At 47.1% G+C, this 16,634-nt stretch overlaps 1 protein-coding gene across 1 annotated transcript in view; it reads right to left on the bottom strand.

Moving 5' to 3' along the window:
- Ube3c (ubiquitin protein ligase E3C) overlaps window positions 1-16,634 on the bottom strand; it is a 93,349-nt gene that overhangs the window by 37,350 nt on the left and 39,365 nt on the right. Inside the window, exons 11-16 of the mRNA XM_071610638.1 lie at window positions 13,984-14,070; window positions 10,188-10,345; window positions 9,813-10,045; window positions 3,430-3,534; window positions 2,541-2,628; window positions 974-1,071 (exon numbers count right to left, since the gene is read on the bottom strand). Of these exons, the coding sequence (XP_071466739.1) occupies window positions 974-1,071; window positions 2,541-2,628; window positions 3,430-3,534; window positions 9,813-10,045; window positions 10,188-10,345; window positions 13,984-14,070 (769 nt within the window). The remainder of the gene's footprint in view (window positions 1-973; window positions 1,072-2,540; window positions 2,629-3,429; window positions 3,535-9,812; window positions 10,046-10,187; window positions 10,346-13,983; window positions 14,071-16,634) is intronic.

The following is a 16,634-nucleotide window of genomic DNA, read 5'->3' on the forward strand; positions in this document are numbered from 1 at the left end:
GAGCCGGTGTGTCTGTGCAGCGAGGCTGTTCACACAGTGCTCTGATGCTGGACCGTGGCGCGGGGCCAAGGGAGGAAGCACCAGCCACATCCGAGCAACTTCCTGTCGCTCCGGAGAGCGCGTGCAGCCTCCACAAAGAGCCTCTTCAAGCCTGGGGGCTTCTACCAAGTTTCACAACACAGGGAAGGGCTGGAGCTGGGCTCAGTGGCAGAGCACTCGCCTAGCATGTGTGAGGCACTGGGTTCCATTCTTAGCACCACATAAAACAAATAAAGGTATGCTGTCTGTCAACAACTACAACTACACACACACACACACACACACACACCACAGGGAGAATACAAAACTTAAATTAAATCTGGAAAGACAAACATGAAGTTCTGCACATTAGCAGAATCATCTGGAAAGGACGTAAGCTCACTTGTCCATTTCTGTAAAGTAGTGCTGGTGACAGGGTTGGCTTTCATGTGAATGTACAGAAGCTTCTCCTCACAAGATTTCGCATTTTTAAAAATAATGCAAAATACAGGAAATAGTGAAGAGAGAAGAGCAAATGCACTTAGACTCCATGAGAAATCTCTAGTTAACAATCCTTTGATCAGTTATAACTCAAGGGAAAATTGTTTTATTCTGTATAAAGAGGTATCTGTTAGGTCTTAAAAATTATTGCAGGCTCTTACAACCTAATAAGAACAACATAAACCAAAAACGCTGGCAAGGAGGGAGCCTAACGAGCCTGAGACAGGAGGACTGCAAGTTCGAGGCCAGCCTCTGCACCTTGGTGAGATTATCTCTCAAAATAAAAAAATTTAAACAAAGAAATCAAAGATGTTTTTGCTGGTGTGTTAATTCTTAATGCTAACAGGACAAAACACAGAGAAAGCAAGGCTGGGCTACAGCTCCCTGCAGACCACTGCCCAGCAAGCACAGGCCCCAGGACTGCAACTAACGCCCAGAGGAACCAGGGGCTTACCTTCACTCGCTCCTCAAAGGGGACCACAAAGGGCAGCTCCGTCAGGACAGCCAGCTGCCGCTCCTCAGACACAGTCAGCGGTGGGGACTCCAGGCCCACTGCCAGGCACATCAAAGAATTAGTGGTCCATGTACCTTGTCCTTCCCATGTCCACTGCCCATTACCAAAGTCGGCATTCGTAAAGCCACTCTTAAGAGGACTAAAATAACCTATTAATGCGCCTGTCTAGCTCCAGCTCCACAAACACACCCCAGGCCCAATCTAAAACCCGTGGGATCGGTCCAGCCATATGCACAGAGCCCATGCAGAGTGGGGTCAAAACTGAGCCTTCCCCGGCTCCACCAGCTGGAGCCCAATCTGACATGAGGACTCTGGATCAAGCAGCAATTGATGCCTTGATCAGCTACTGAATCTCACTGGCTGGTGTGGCTGCCAAGTGCGGGTCTGAGGACGCTGCGCCTTGTGCATAAGCCCGCTCTTCTCCTGGGGGCGGGGGGATGTGGTGAAGGCCAGACGACCTGCGGGGCTAAGCGCTCTGTGGGGCTCAGCTGTACTTTCTACCAGGGAGAGCTGTGCACAGCACAACGAGCCCTGGCTGGGCTCTTCTGAACTCACTGCCCAGAAGAGGAGGACCCTGAACGCTCTCATCAGTTATCAGAAGCTCTAAGTAAGAGTCTCTTTGACACTCCATATATAGGTATATAAAGGAATTATAACCAAAATACATCAAAACTCCCCAAACTGAGTAGTTAAAAAAAGCAAGTACATGAAAGATAACATCATTTATCAGCTGGGAAATACAAATTAAAACCATAAGATAGCATGGCACATCTTTATAAGCGGCTAAAAATGATTTAAAAAAAAAGACAATTCCAGGTGCTGGGGCTCAGCGGTAGAGCGCTCGCCTAGCACGTGCGGGACCCGGGTTCGATCCTTAAACCTTAAAATAAAGGTTTAAGAAAAAAAACAAAACAAAGACAATTGCGAGTGTGGGCCGGCGTATGGAATAGCTGGAACTCTCAGACACCGCTGGGCTGAATGCAAAGTGGTACAGCCACTTTGAAGCGAGTTTCTTATAAAGTCAAACATACACTTGGCATAGGACTCAGGATTCTCACTTTCAGATATTTACTCAAGTGGGAAAAAACAGATTGTTCACATAAAAATCTGCCCACAGATGGTTTAGTGCAGCCGAGTCCATCATCACCAGACTGAAGAAGAAACAACCGACTTCCTCATGCTGAGAAGTGGACCAGAACCTGAGGCACACCCACGGCAGAACAGGCTGAGCACAGGGGCCAGGCTGTGCCTGACGCAGGCAGCCGCTGGGCCCCAGCAGGGGCACTCTGCTTAGGGGCTTCCAGAAGAGGCGAGCACAGGCCGGGAACCACCCTGCCAGCCCGGAGCTGCCCTGGGGAAGGTGCCCGGCACCCGGAGCTGAGGCGATTTTGAGGAGGGTGGCTGGATGGGGAGCGACGGTGCAGCCCAGCCTCAGGCACGAGCACTGCCGCAGGAAACGGGACGCGACGGCCTGGCCACCGCAGGCAGTGCCAGTGGGAGCACTCACCCTCCAGGGTGGACTGCAGCGGGCCGATCCTCCCCATCCGACGGAACCTCCACACATGTCTGGATGCGGGCACGTAGAGCTGGGTGACCTGCGGGAGGTGACCAGGTCAGCAACTCAGGATCCAGCAGCTCCCACTCATTGTCCCGCCCTCTCGCCCGATGGACGACACCCGTGCCCCACAGGGCAGCTCCTTCTTTTCCCAGCATGCTGATTTGAGTGTGCTGCAGCTGTGTTCAATGACATCCAGAGCCCCTGGGGTGGCAGGAGCCCAAAAGGGACCTCTGACCCCTCTTCACACCCCATGCCCCCCTTGGAGGGTCCTCCCTGCTGTGCCAAGGGTGGTTTCTTTTTGGTGGGAAATTCTTTGTGGGGCCCCAGCCTTGTTCAGGGGACAGCAATAGCCCCGAGGTGGACCTGAAGGTGGGCGTCCAGGAGAACACCACACTTGAACTGCTCTCCCACACCCACACCTTCAGGTCTTCAGCAGGCCTGTCGCCTGCTCCTTCTACGCCCTGCCCTTCATCTCCAGCCCCAGGAGTCTGCAGTGAGCGCAGCCAGGAATTTCCCTGGACACACCTGACACCCTCTGCTAAGGCTATGCTCTAATATCTTACACGACCTGATTTAGACCTGGATCTTAGCAATACTTATCTCTGTCTCTGCTCCTTTAGAAAATTGATATGGTCTGTCTCTCGTAAGTTGTGAAGAGATTATTAGTATTGATGATGTTGCCCCGACCCCCAGCCCAGGAGGCATGTAAAGAACAGGCTGACCACCAGTGTTAATTTACTAAGGAAATACAACCTTAAAGAATTTATTCTTCTCCCCACAAAGAAAAAAGAAAAAAAAAAAATTCGTGAAAAGTACTTTAAGAATCTGTCAAGAACACCTTATCTGCTTTAATATCTTCTTGTTCTGACAGCCAGTGATTTGGAGGACAAAAGTTTCTCCTGGTGTCTCTGGACTTCAGCATTTTCACTAGGTTGGTGATGACCTAAAGGGAAGAACAGGGGCTGGGTCAGACAAGCAGTCCAGCAGCTACCACCCACCACCAGGGCAGGGGAGAAGGCCACTGAGGCCACCAGCCAGGGAGCGAGGAAAACTGCAGAAACAAAGCAGTCACCTGCTAGCACACACAGAAGCCCCCACAGCATGCACACACGATGGTCCTTAAAAGCCACACGGAGACAGTGACCACACTTTACAGCACAAACCTGGACACATCAGTTTATCTGAATTAAAGTGAAGGCCACCTCAATTTTCTCCACTGGGTAAAATTTTTCTTATCTTTCTGAGAAACACTGTATGGAGTGCTTCGGGGCAGGCAGCCCCAGGATCTCCAAGGAAAACAACTCGGGCATCCTTCACAGAGCCTCTGGAGGTGGCCTGCCTCCCTGGGGTCTGGCGGGCAGACTCTGGCACATCCTACAGCTTACTTAGTTCAAGAGCAGCATGTTCCTCACTGAGCCAAAGCTCCTCTCTGGCTGCACAGGGAGCTTCTATGAACAGAACCCAGATGACTGCAGGGAACCCAGCAGGTGCCTGAGCACTGATCTGGGATCTGAAGTTATTTGTCAGTTTTTACAGCAGATGACTAAAGAGCTCTAACAGCACTACCTAAAAGAGACCCAAGTTCTATACTACATCTTTATTACAAGTAAAGTACCATGTAATAAAGGCAAACACCCAAACTGTAAAGCCAAAGTTTTAAATTTCTAGAACCAGGATTCAATCATACAACTACTATGGAGTCAAAGAAACATTATATAATGCAATTTTCTGTAAAGGCCAGGCTTGTGTACACACTGCTTCCAATTAAATAAAATATAATTTGGAATAATCACAGAAGTAAGAAAACTACAGTGATGTGAAAATTTCCAAACACACTCACTGGATAAGCAAGATCCCACAATTTCAATTTTCAATGGAGCTTTCCCTTTAAAACAGCACCACAATTCCATACGTTAACATGTACTTGTGATAAGAGATTCAAGTGCTGTCTTTATTAAGCACAAATCCCGGTATATAGGCATGCCAGAAATTCTATGTGCCCAAAGAAAATGGGTCAGATAGGTTGCATTTCACTCACTGTATGACACTGCTTGGATAACCCACCTTTGGGCAGAGAAAAAAGGAACATTTGAGCACTCTGGATATGCAGGTGGAACTACAATGGGGAAAGCCTCTCAAGATCTAGAATTCGGCTTTTAACTGGTGGATACTTCCTACCAATTGAGACGGGGCTTCTACATGGTGGCATTTTAAGTCCTACCCTGATACCACAGCAGCACTTCCTTTCTGAGTACAGAACCAGCTTCAGGCCGGGATCAGGGCCCACCTGGAGTTGGCCACTCCTGGACCCTGCGGTGCTCTTTGATGACACCTTCTCCTGCAGCTCTGGAGGCCCAGCGCTGGTTCTTTCTGGCCCACAGCGTGGTCAGTACTAACTGCTGTCTCTTCCCAGCAAGCATAAGGCCCTAGGTTCAGTTCCCAGCACCACAATACGAAGACAAAATCCCCACACCTTAGATTACATAAATGCTCAGAAAGTAACAAATTACTCAACACTTAGAAATGCATACACTGTTATGCCGTTCCTCTTAGGACACTTCTGAATGACACAACTGGTGTTTACACTATTGCAACCAAAAGGTAAGTACACAGTCCAAGTTTTTTATTTTATTTTATTTTTATTTTTTAGTTGTAGATGGACACAGTATCTGTCTTATTTATTTTTGTATGCATGCGGAGGATCGACCCAGTGCCACACACATGTGAGGCGAGCACTCAGCCACTGAGCCATAACCCCAGCCCCCACAGTCCAAGTTTTGAAAGGCAACTGGGAGAGGAAATTACATCGTCTCCATATGATGTGTAAGATCTGCTAAGCAAAACCCAAACCGTGTAATAAAGACAAACCCAGTCAGCATGGCTGATTCTTCAAGAGACTCAAAACTAAGCATACTCAGCAGCACTTCATTCACAGGAACTCAAGAAAATGCACACTGAGGCAAAAAGAGCAGGTGAGACTCTTTCCCATATCTGACTTCACCACAGAAAGCCCGTCAAAACGGACCCCAGGAATACCAGTGGCACGACTAGGAACATGCACGCTCAGCGTTTCGCCCACAGCTCCAGCTCTCAGCATGGCCATTATTAGAGTGGCGGTGAATGCCTGTTTTCCTCACTACAGTGACACCCTGGGGACAGGGACCCCCTGTGACCACTTGCACGGGCTGAGTCGGCGCATGGACGGTCAGATGCCTCAGGGACTACTGTCGTCGCAAGGCCTTTACTTATTGCCTGTTTAAAATTACTATGTGGCGGGGCTGGGGTTGTGGCTCAGGGGTAGACTGCTCGCCTAGTATGTGCGAGGCCCTGGGTTCGATGCTCAGCACCACATAAAAATACATGAATTACAGGTATTGTGTCCAACTACAACAAATAAATAAATAAACAAACGATGTTACTATATGTGGGGGCTGGGGTTGTGGCTCAGTGGTAGAGGGCTCTTCCTGCACATGTGAGTCACTGGGTTCGATTCTCAGAACCACATAAAAATAAATGAATAAAATAACTATCAACAACTAAAAATAATATTTAAAAAATTATTATACATGGCATTTTGTTGTTTGTTGCTTTTGTAGTACTGGGGCTCAAACCCAGAGCCTTGCACAGGAAAAGTGATATATCTTAAAAGATAACATATTCTCCAGCATGTGTTTAAAACACTACAAAATTACTTCTTAAAGTATGCAGCTTAATTAGTGGTCAAGAAATAAAAATCGTTGGGCATGGTGGTATACACCTGTAGTCCCAGCAGCTCAGGAGGCTGAGGCAGGAGGATGGAGAATTTGAAGCCAGCCTCAGCAACTGCGAGGCACTAAGCAACTGAGTGAGACCCTGCCTCTAAATAAAATAGAAAATAGGGCTGGGGATGTGCCTCAGTGGTCGAGTGCCCCTGAGTTCAATCTCCAGTAACCCACCCACCTCCAAAATAAAAATCAACAAACCAGCCTTCCAAGACAGGGGAGGATGTGGTCCAGCTCTTCAAGAGCAAAGTATGGTAGAAGGCTCTGCCCCTTCTCTTCAACAGTGAGTGTTAATAGCAGCAGGCCGGGAATGTAGTTAGCATACTGCTGTTGCTTTAATGTTTTCCTGTATTAAAAAAGTTTTTAAAAAGCTGTGTGTGTGATGATGCACACCTATAATCCCAGGGGCTTAGGAGGCTGAGGCAGGAGGATCACGAGTTCAAAGCCAGCCTCAGCAAAAGTGAGGTACTAAACAAGTCAGTGAGACACCGTCTCTAAATAAAATACAAAATAGGGCTGGGGATGTGGTTCAGTGGTGGAGTGCTCCTGAGTTCAATCCCTGGTAACCACCCCCCCAACACAAAAAAAGTTAAAAACAAAAACAAAAACAAAACCCCAGAAAAATGCAAACGGACCACACCAAGGAAGTGAGACTCACGGACACCACAGTGCTCTACCAGCAGACCAGCGTGGAGAGGGAGGGTGAGGACTCATCTTTGGGCCACAGTGCTGGGTAGAGCCTCCTGCACGCAGGGGCACCCACGAACGCGGCCAGCACAGCTCCATCTACTCCAGTGCTAAGGTGATCACAGCTATAAATGACACTTCAAGAGGAGTTTATAAATTTGATAAATGCATAAACTGTTTTAGCAGTGTCAATTCAGGGCTTAGAAACTGACCTCAATTCTTCTAGTGACAAAGAAAGATGACTCTATCCACTTAAAATTCTATGTTCTGTGACCAGTCTCCAGAGCCTCTCACACAAATTAGTTCGGGAGGACCATCACCAGCTGAAAAATGAAAATGGTTGGTGCGCAAGGGTCAGGCCTCATCTGCAGTTCTGTCAAAGTCAGGGGCAGGCCGCAAGTCGCTGGCCAAGCGTGCTCACCTTGTTACTTGGTTCTACCTTGGACACTCCAATTTGGATTGGGCTCTATAATACCTAAAAAGTGCTGGTAAAATTTACATTTTGGTTTTCAGAGGGCAAATGTGGAAGAGCAGCTGACTCTACCAACTGCCAGCTGTGCGCCGCTATCCAGGGGGATGAGTGTTCTTCTATACAGAATCACTGTAGGAAGCGCATGGGCAGAGGCAGAGCTTGGAACACTGCCTAGAACGAGGACCCACTCTGGGGCAAGTGCTGCTGAGTACTTCATAATAAAGGTCATTTTTTGTTGTTTTTTTCTTTTAGAAAACCTAATAGCTTGATTATGGATTATGCCTTGATTTTTATCATTTTTAAGGAATGGCTTAACAGCAGGAAGTATAAAATGATTTGGGGTGGGATTTTCCATCAAAAAAACCAGGAATCCTTTAAATCCTATTTTAATCCTATTCTTAGCCCAAGAGGTCTTGGTGATAATGATTTCAATTCTAAAGCAACTGGATGCCAAAAACGGTGAACTTTCAGGACTGGGGGTATAGCTAGTGGTAGAGTGCTAGCCCACCATGCACAGGCCCTGCATTTGGTCCCAGCACCAAACAAAACCAAAAAACCAGTGATCCTTTCACTAATTCTTAAAATCTTCAATGATTAACGAAGTGGCAGTAAGTCACTGCAACAAAATTTTAATTAAATGCTTGAACAAAACAAAATAGGGCCAGGGTAGAAAATAACTACTATAGCATTATTAAATACAGAGATTTCTATGTCCTGAAAGATAAGCCTGTCATAGGAAATTATGACACTCTCCAGAGGTGCTGTAAAACAACGGAATCATCTGGCACAAGCACGGAGTCTGGTCTCCCACGTGAGGGAAAGCGTTTCCAGCAAAGATCCCACAGTTTAATTAAAACCTAAAAGGAAAATACATATGCCACCATAACGCTTATTCAGATAAAGCTCCCACAACAATTATAAGTCCTGAATAGGTGAGAGCGTATTTTTAACTTGGAAAAATCACATAACCGTCAATCTTTTAAGAAAGGATTTATTAAGGGCTCAACATGTGAACTTCAACATCTACTTAGAGACAGAGATAAGTAATTAAAATAAAGTGTGCAAACATGCATCACACCCATCTGTTCAAATTATGAATTCAATGATGCATTAGCCCTGTATTCACGCAATCAAAACATTATCAGTTACTTTCACTGCTGCTAATGCTCATGCTCCTAAGTGAAATGTGTTGTAAAATCAGGCAGAATGGGCTGCAGAGAGACTCTTGGACTTGTAGGATGAATAAGCATTCCTTAATTAGCCCATCAGGTTAAGTGCAAGCATTAATGGGCCTTTCCTAAAGTCTAGCTTGACATCTTCCTCCAAACATGGCCAAGAAGAAAGTTCCATTAGCAGTATTAATACAAGCTTAGTTGATCATTTTCATTCAATTAACTTCTTTCAATTAAATAGATAGCTTGACAAAAGCAGTGATAAAAGACCTGAAGGGACAGTCGATGGCTCTGCCTGAGCGCTGCCGGGCACGGGGTCGCTGGTGGGAGAGGAGCTGTAAATCCAGCACTCAATTTGGGAAGTGCACCACGTCTGCCCGCCCTCCGTTAATGAGCAGTTTCAGCTGACGAGGGGCGTTTGCTGCTGACGAGGCAGCACCCTCCCTCTCCGCCCCACAGCAGTGACACTCCCAGTGGTGTTGGTTCCCAGCCAGCACCCAGCAAAGGAACATCCCCCCACTTTCTGCGTGTGAGAACGACACATCTTAGCATAATTCATACGCGCCTAGCATTAAAAATGAGTGACCAATCCTACCTTTGTTACTCTGCCTTTAAAAAGATGAAAAACTGTAAAAGCTGTTTGAGATCTATTAGTGAAAAATAAAAAGGAAAACATTTATCCAGGCAAAGTGGCACACACCTATCATCCCAGAGATTTGGGAGGCATGAGGCAGAGAATCCTAAGTTTGAGGCCAGCCTCAGCAACTTAGCAAGGCCCTAAGCAACTCAGCAAGGCCCTGCCTCTACATAAAACAGCTGGGGGACATGGCTCAGTGGTTAAGTGTCCCTGGGTTTGATCCTTGGTACAAAAAAGAGAAAACTTTAATCATTTATACCTTATCAAAGAAAGTCCTTTGACAATTTACAAGATGCATGTGACAATATCAAAAACAAGGTATTAAAATGAGGCAAATGCAAAAATAAAGGTAACTTTTCTTAAAAAGTTTTGTAAATTAAAAAACATGCTTGAAACAAACCTGTATTTCTATTATTCTGAAATCAATCAGGCCAAAACCAAATCTAGGCTTACTTAGCCCCAGGAAACGACACCTGCCCGTACATGGAATACCTTAAACAACTGAATCCAACGCTTCTGCTCCATCTGTATACATTGCTGCATCTCAGCGCTGGTGGTGACGCCGATGCTCTGAAAGGCGGTGACGTACTCCTCCCGCACCTCGGGCTTTGTTTCCGGGTAGGCCAGCTTGATGATGCCCAGGCAAGCGTCGCGCAGGCAGCGGGACAGGGCGACCAGCTCCTCCAGCGTGAAGGGCATCATGGACGACCGCCTCTGCCCTACAACTGCAAACACCCCCGTTTCCAATCAGCCCCCTTTCCCCTCTCTCAACATGGCATGCACACTGCGAAGGCTTGGAAGCTGCCCACTCCCTGTGAAGACCGACAGCCTCTGGGCAGCAGCCAAGGAGCTCCTCAGAACGCTCACCTTCTATGGGGTCGCCGAAGAACTCATTATCGTGGATGGAAATCAGTGAGTGGCTGAAGAGGGAGCTGAAGAGGTAAAAGAGCGGGATGATGCGGCCCGAGTCCTCGAAGGACATGGGAGAGCCCCTGGATATCACCTGGAGCAGCGGCACCATCGACCTTGGGGTGGAGACAGGGAGGAAAAGAGCTATCCAGTTATTTCAAAATCAGGTTTAGTTTGGGGTCTAATTAGGAAATGATATTAGACAAATGAAAACTACAGTGACATTAACAATAAAATGACTTGAAGGCAAGGCAGAGTCACTGGGGCAACACAGGCCAGTCAGGGGTACAGACCTTCCTGCCAGTGGGCACTCAGCCCAAGGCCGAGGCCCTGGAGAGGGCGCTGGGAGGGCGACGCGGACTTCCCTCCTACGAGGAACACCACGGCCTCCTCTCCACCTGGCAGTCAGCAGAGGTCCCAGAGACTCACGGAGCTCCCGACTACCGGAACTTTCCAAACAGCTCCACACGCAGTTTCTGCTTTCGGCTGGCTCATTTCAGTGCCCCGTGCCCTGGCCAGCCCCACTCCTCTCCTGCTGGCCCCCTCTGGGCCAAGCAAGCACCGAGGTGGCACAGTGGTGGGGCAGCCTTTAGGGAAGGCAGGGTCTCTACCACTCTGAAGAGCTCTGACCTGTTCAGTGAGTCCACATCTTTCAGCGGGAGTCTGCTCCCTGCCCTCTGCAAGTCCAGTTCTTCAACTGGTGGGCATTTAGTAACAGTTCCATGTCTCCTCGCAGGCCCATTCGCCTGGCTTAGCAAACCTACATGGCACCACCCTCACGCCTCCCTGACATGGCGAGATCCGCCAGGACCAGGTCCACAGGGCCAGCTGCCATTCTGCACGCCCGAACACGGCAGACATACCAGGCCAGGCACTGACGCTGGGCAGGATAATCAGTCAATCCGTGAGTTAAGGAAGGAAAGCCATCCATCCAAAATAAAACGCAGTGGGGACAGAGAACGGCAATCGTACCTTACAGTCAAAGGGAAGGCAGAAGGCTGACTTAACTGTACAACCCTGGCTTTGTCCCCAGCCCGGCCCTCACACCTCCAGAAGGACTCCCCACCATGCCTTGTGCAGCACTACCCACACAGTGGCGTTCAGCAAAAAATTTGCTGACAAGCAGAAGAATTTAATGTCCTACGTTTAGGTGATATTCGTAAAAATAATGGTCAGTACCTTTTAGTTCCCTGGCCACTTAATGAAAAACCACAAAAATAACTGATACTACTTAGGAGGACATGCTATTTAGGGGAGTACAGCAGCCAGGCGGGCAGTTTCCTGAGTCTAAGCAGTGCTGGGCCCACTTCACTCAGTCCTGCTCAGAGTCCTGTGTGCACGGCTCCAGAACCATGCTCTAGGGACACCATGTGGATCATGTGAACCCCTGGGGATCAACCAGCACTCCCTTGTTCTCTTTAGCCCATGAGGACGCAAGAGGAATGGGTCCTTCTGACTGGAGCAACAGAAAACAGGACTGGTAAAGAGGGCCCGTGTGCGCTGGGGACCTGCAGCTGGGGCACAATGAAACAACAGTGTTTGGGTCCTCTGCTGACCATGCTTCCTGCTGTAAACACAGACTCAAATCTCTCTGACACAGGGTCCATCTCAGAAGACTTATGAGCAGATTAAAAGTCCATGATTTATAGAAATGGAAAAGACACTGATTCATAACTTGGGGAAGTTGGTTGAATTACTGCCCCCTGTTTCTACCCTCAGAATGAAGGTTTGCACACTATCTGTGGGGACCCAGCAGCACCTTAAATAGTTTCCTGCCTTCTACATAAGCTGCCTACCAAGTGGACGTGCGCCTAGAATCCTGAGCACTACTCAAGATCGCTGGCCTATCTGCACATGCTGAGCACATGGGGCAGAGCACCTAGGTGTTAGGCTCCGGTAGAGGGATGCCCACCAGAAAAGGGCAGCCAGCTGGCTGTGAGTTCCTGAAACCTGACAAGGAGGACACCCGGGGTCCAACTCCAACAGCAAGTATTTAAGGTGAAGTATGCGAATAAAAATATCACTTGCAAAAATGTCTGATGCGCTGAAATGGTTGCTCACTGGGACAAGTAGCTAGACACACTGGCTGTTCCTAGCTAGCCCAGCTGCAGGGCAGAAGGATCTCAGGCCCAAGTCTCAGAGCTCTCAACACATTCCCTCAGGACTCTGCTGTGCAAGTCTGGTTGCAAAACTATTTTCAAATTAAATTCAGTGCCACTCTTAAAAACATTGTGTACTTCAGCCAGGTGCGGTGGCGCATGCCTGTAATCCCAAGGACCGAGGAGGCAGAGGCAGGAGGATCACAAGTGTGGGGCCAGCCTAGCAACTTAGAGACCTGTCTCAAAATAAAAAAATAAGAAGTGCTGGGGATGTGCCTCAGTGACACAGCGACTCTGGGTTCAATCCCCAGTGCCACACATTCAAAAAATTTATGTATTTCATTTAAATTTTTATTCTTGACAGCAAATATGAAACATATGTAATTGGAAGATATCAATATACAGGACAGTTCTTAAGAGGACTTTGTGTGAATAAATTGAATAAAAGAAGTTCTCAACTGCCTTTTTAGAAATATTGTTTTCAAAAACCCATATAACTTTATCACCTTATAAAATATTATTAATTTAATATAATTAACAATATCTCAATTTTCTTTCATACACAAGGACTCCATTTCCTCACCAAGAGACAAATGCCATAAACAAATCAGGCAGTCCTTGGTGGTGTCTCTGTTGCTAAGCGGGGATACTCACTGGGAAATGATAATTTCCTGTCCTAACAATCCCCAGTCTCCTTCGGCCCTAAGTAAACCTGTCACTCATGAAAACCCAGGCTCTCAGGGCTGACACAGGCAGGAGTGGCTGAAATGTGCCTGGCACCACAGCACAATGGCACATATTCAAAGCCTCCTATTTCAGACAGAAATATTCTAGACATCAGGGTATCCTCTGTGGCTCTCATTTGTCTGTGGGTACTCAAGGTTGACTTAAGATAAACCACTCCACCTTCTTGAGTTTTCAGCAGACGCGGGGTCACCACTAAAAACTCCCTACTGCCAGGCACTGTGGTGCACATCTGTGATCTCGGCAACTGGGAGGACTGAGGCAGGAGGATTACACACCCTGTCTCAAAATAAAAAGTAAAAAGGGTGGGGATGTAGTTCAGGGGTAAAGCACCCCTGGGTTCAATCCCAGAGACCAAAAACTAAAGCCAACCAATGAAGCAGAAAAAAACAAGAACAAAACAAACCCTCTCTTTTCCTCACAGATGCTTAAGATTAAATAAAGGCAAAGCAGGACAGTGATGCTGTCCACAGTGACGATCCCCTTTGTTAGGAAGCACAGTTCATGCAGATGACCAAATCCCAGTTCCAATCATTCAGGGGCTGACAGGGACTGACTGAAAGGCACACATCTCAGCACAGGGTCTTGCTGCACACCACCCGACATGCTACAGACCAAACTGGACTGCAGAGGAGTGGAGTGCAGAAATCCCAGACCCTCACCCCAACCCACCAACCTCTCGTGTATATGAAAAACCAACTCTTCCTTCCATTCTATCAACTGAGCTACTCTTGATGATGCATAAAAATAACTGTAAAACAAGGCACTAATTTTGGTGTGTGTGAAATGAAGACCATTCAGAATTTTTCCTCTAAAACAAAGCCGAGCACTTCCAAACGCCCTCCTGCCACACTGTGTCAGGCATGGGGGCCACAGCAGGAGGCCCACAGGTGAGCAGATGCAGTACATACCCTGTGATCATCCGTGTTGTCATGGAAGAGATGAGGACCCAAAGGTGCCGCAGAAACCTGGCATTGAAGGCCAAACTGTAGAGAAGCCTGAAAAGAAGCGGGAGTGGGGGACAAAGAGAAGCAGTCAAGTCACCGCTCAATGCACTTCCTATAAAGCAAAGCTGTACTTGAAGACAAGGCCCAATTAAGAACACAGCCACAGTGACCTCACAGCGAGCTCCCGTCTGACATGACCCTGGTGCAGAGCCACCGGCGGGGCAGCCTGAGGCACCCACACAGGCTGAGGCTGCTCCCCCAACATGCTGTGACATGGTCTCCTGCTCACAGGGACACTAATGGTATGCACTTAGAATCTCTACCTAATGACCGACTGAAGTCACTGTCCTGAAACAAACACAAAAAAATAAGTTTAACATCTCAAAAATCATTTCTATGTAAAAAGACATTCTAAAACTAAGAAGTTTTTAACAGCATTTCCTCTATCACACCAATTAGAGACTGGAGAACTCTGAAGAATGGGCAGAGCTGGACTCTGAACTGGCTCTGGGCTGAGTGCTGCACTGTGATAGGAGACATGTTCTAGTTATAGCAGCATCATCAGAAAATATCTCCTATGAACTTTTTTTTTTTTTTTAATGCAAGGGTCAAAAAAAATCTCAACATGTGTAAGATGAATTCACAGTAAGACCCAGGTAGGAAAATATGATTTTTAGGAAGGAATGTTGGCTACGTGTGGCTCGCCTGTAATCCCAGCAACTCAGGAGGCTGAGACAGGGGGATCACAAGTGTGACATCAGCCTCAACAATTTAGTGAGAACCTAAGCAACTTAGCAAGACCCTGTCTCAAAATAACAACTAAAAAGGGCTGTGGAGGTGGCTCAGTGGGATTGAACCTCTGGGTTCAATCCCCAGTACAAATAAAATAAAATACTCGTTAGTTTTATTTGACCTTCACGAAAGAATGCAAATTTTAACATGATCAATAGTTGATTAAATCCATTCATTATACTGAAAATATTAACAAAAGCAACCATGAAATCATAGGCAAAGAAATAAATTTATTTCTTTCTCCAGTACATCTTTAAAATCATTATAAATTTTTTTATAAATCACATTATCAATATATAATATTTAATTCTGCATATACAATGAAAGAAATCTATTTTTGTCCATTCAAGTTATTAATAATCATTTTATCCTACATTATTAAAGCATGAAACATGAACTTGTACAACTATGTAAAACAAATTAAAAAAAACAAAAAACAAAAAACCATGAACTTGTAAACCAAGAGCGAAAGACCATTTGCTGTTGCTGCACACATCCACTGTGCTGGGCACACACAGCCCCGTGCAGGGCACACAGCTCCAAAGTGTGATTAGCAGCACCGGGTGCTCCTATGCTGGCTCATTCTACTAGTTTTTGTTGGGGGGCGGGGGAAATCAAACATAGAATTGATCTGGGATGCCTTGATTTGATGTATTTATATAAGAACTATAGGCAAATTATGGTGCCAACTGTCCTGGCCCCTCAAACAATACCTTTAATACTCGGTTTCAAAGCTTTTTGGACCTGTTGCTAGAGCAAACAGTCAGGCCTAGAAGAACATGCCAGCCCATCTCTTCCAGGACAGACCAGGACGAGGGGCAGAGTTATGGTGCAGACACCCGTGGGTGCAGAAGGAGAGGGTAGGAGAAGTGGGATGGGTGATCGAAAACCAAGAGATCAAGCAAGGCTGGGAAAAGCAGCCTGAGCCACAGGTCAAGTCAGAGGTGACTCCAAATATCTGGTATGAAAGGCTCTGCTAAAAATCCACAGTCCAAGGAATAGGAAGTGTTTCTGAAAGCAAAGGGAGTCACCGTGAGGTTTAAGCAAGGTGGCTTTGCTTCCAAAAATCTAGTGTGGCAACACCTGAAGCAGACACATTGTGGAGACAGAAGGCAGGCAGGACACTGCTGGAAGAAAGTCTAAGTCCACTCCCCAGGACAGCGTGGCCCAGGGACTTCCTGAGAGGATGGGCCTGCTCCAGGCATGCTGCAGGGTCCTTGCATGTGCTTAACCCATGTGCAAGGCACTGCGGCTCCAGGACTGGGCACAGACAGCACCATGAATGACGGGGACATTCGCCAGCATAGGACGGATGGAGGGCCTCAGGGAGGTGTGTGGGTGTATGGGAACAGGTCCCTCCCTCTACCTCTCCATGAAGCTGGAGCACCAAGGTGTCAGCAGGCTAAAGAGAACCCGGAGAGTCGACCTAACTCAGGTGAAGCTGTTATGTGAAAGAGATCACCTGGAAGATCAACTGAAAGAAAAAGGCCCAAAAAGTAAAGGAAAAAGAAGCAAAGCTTTCAAAACACTGAGACAGAGAGAGAACCCATGAAGGAGACCACAAAAGAAACCCAGGAGTGAAAGAGAAGGCAGGAGAGGAGCATCTGCGGAGGAAGCGGGTGGAAGGGCCAAGAGAGGAAGGATGAAGAATGTCGCATGTGGGGCTGGGGCTCAGTGCTGGGGCACTTATGAGGCATATGTGAGGCATTAGGTTTGATTCTCAGTACCACATAAAAATAAATAAAAATAAAGGTCTGCCAACAACTAAAAAATATATATATTAAAAAAAAAAAAAAGAATGTAGAACGCCACGCCAAGCCCAC

This window comes from Marmota flaviventris, chromosome 1 (assembly GCF_047511675.1).
Source record: "Marmota flaviventris isolate mMarFla1 chromosome 1, mMarFla1.hap1, whole genome shotgun sequence".
In the NCBI taxonomy this organism is placed as follows: Eukaryota; Metazoa; Chordata; class Mammalia; order Rodentia; family Sciuridae; genus Marmota; species Marmota flaviventris.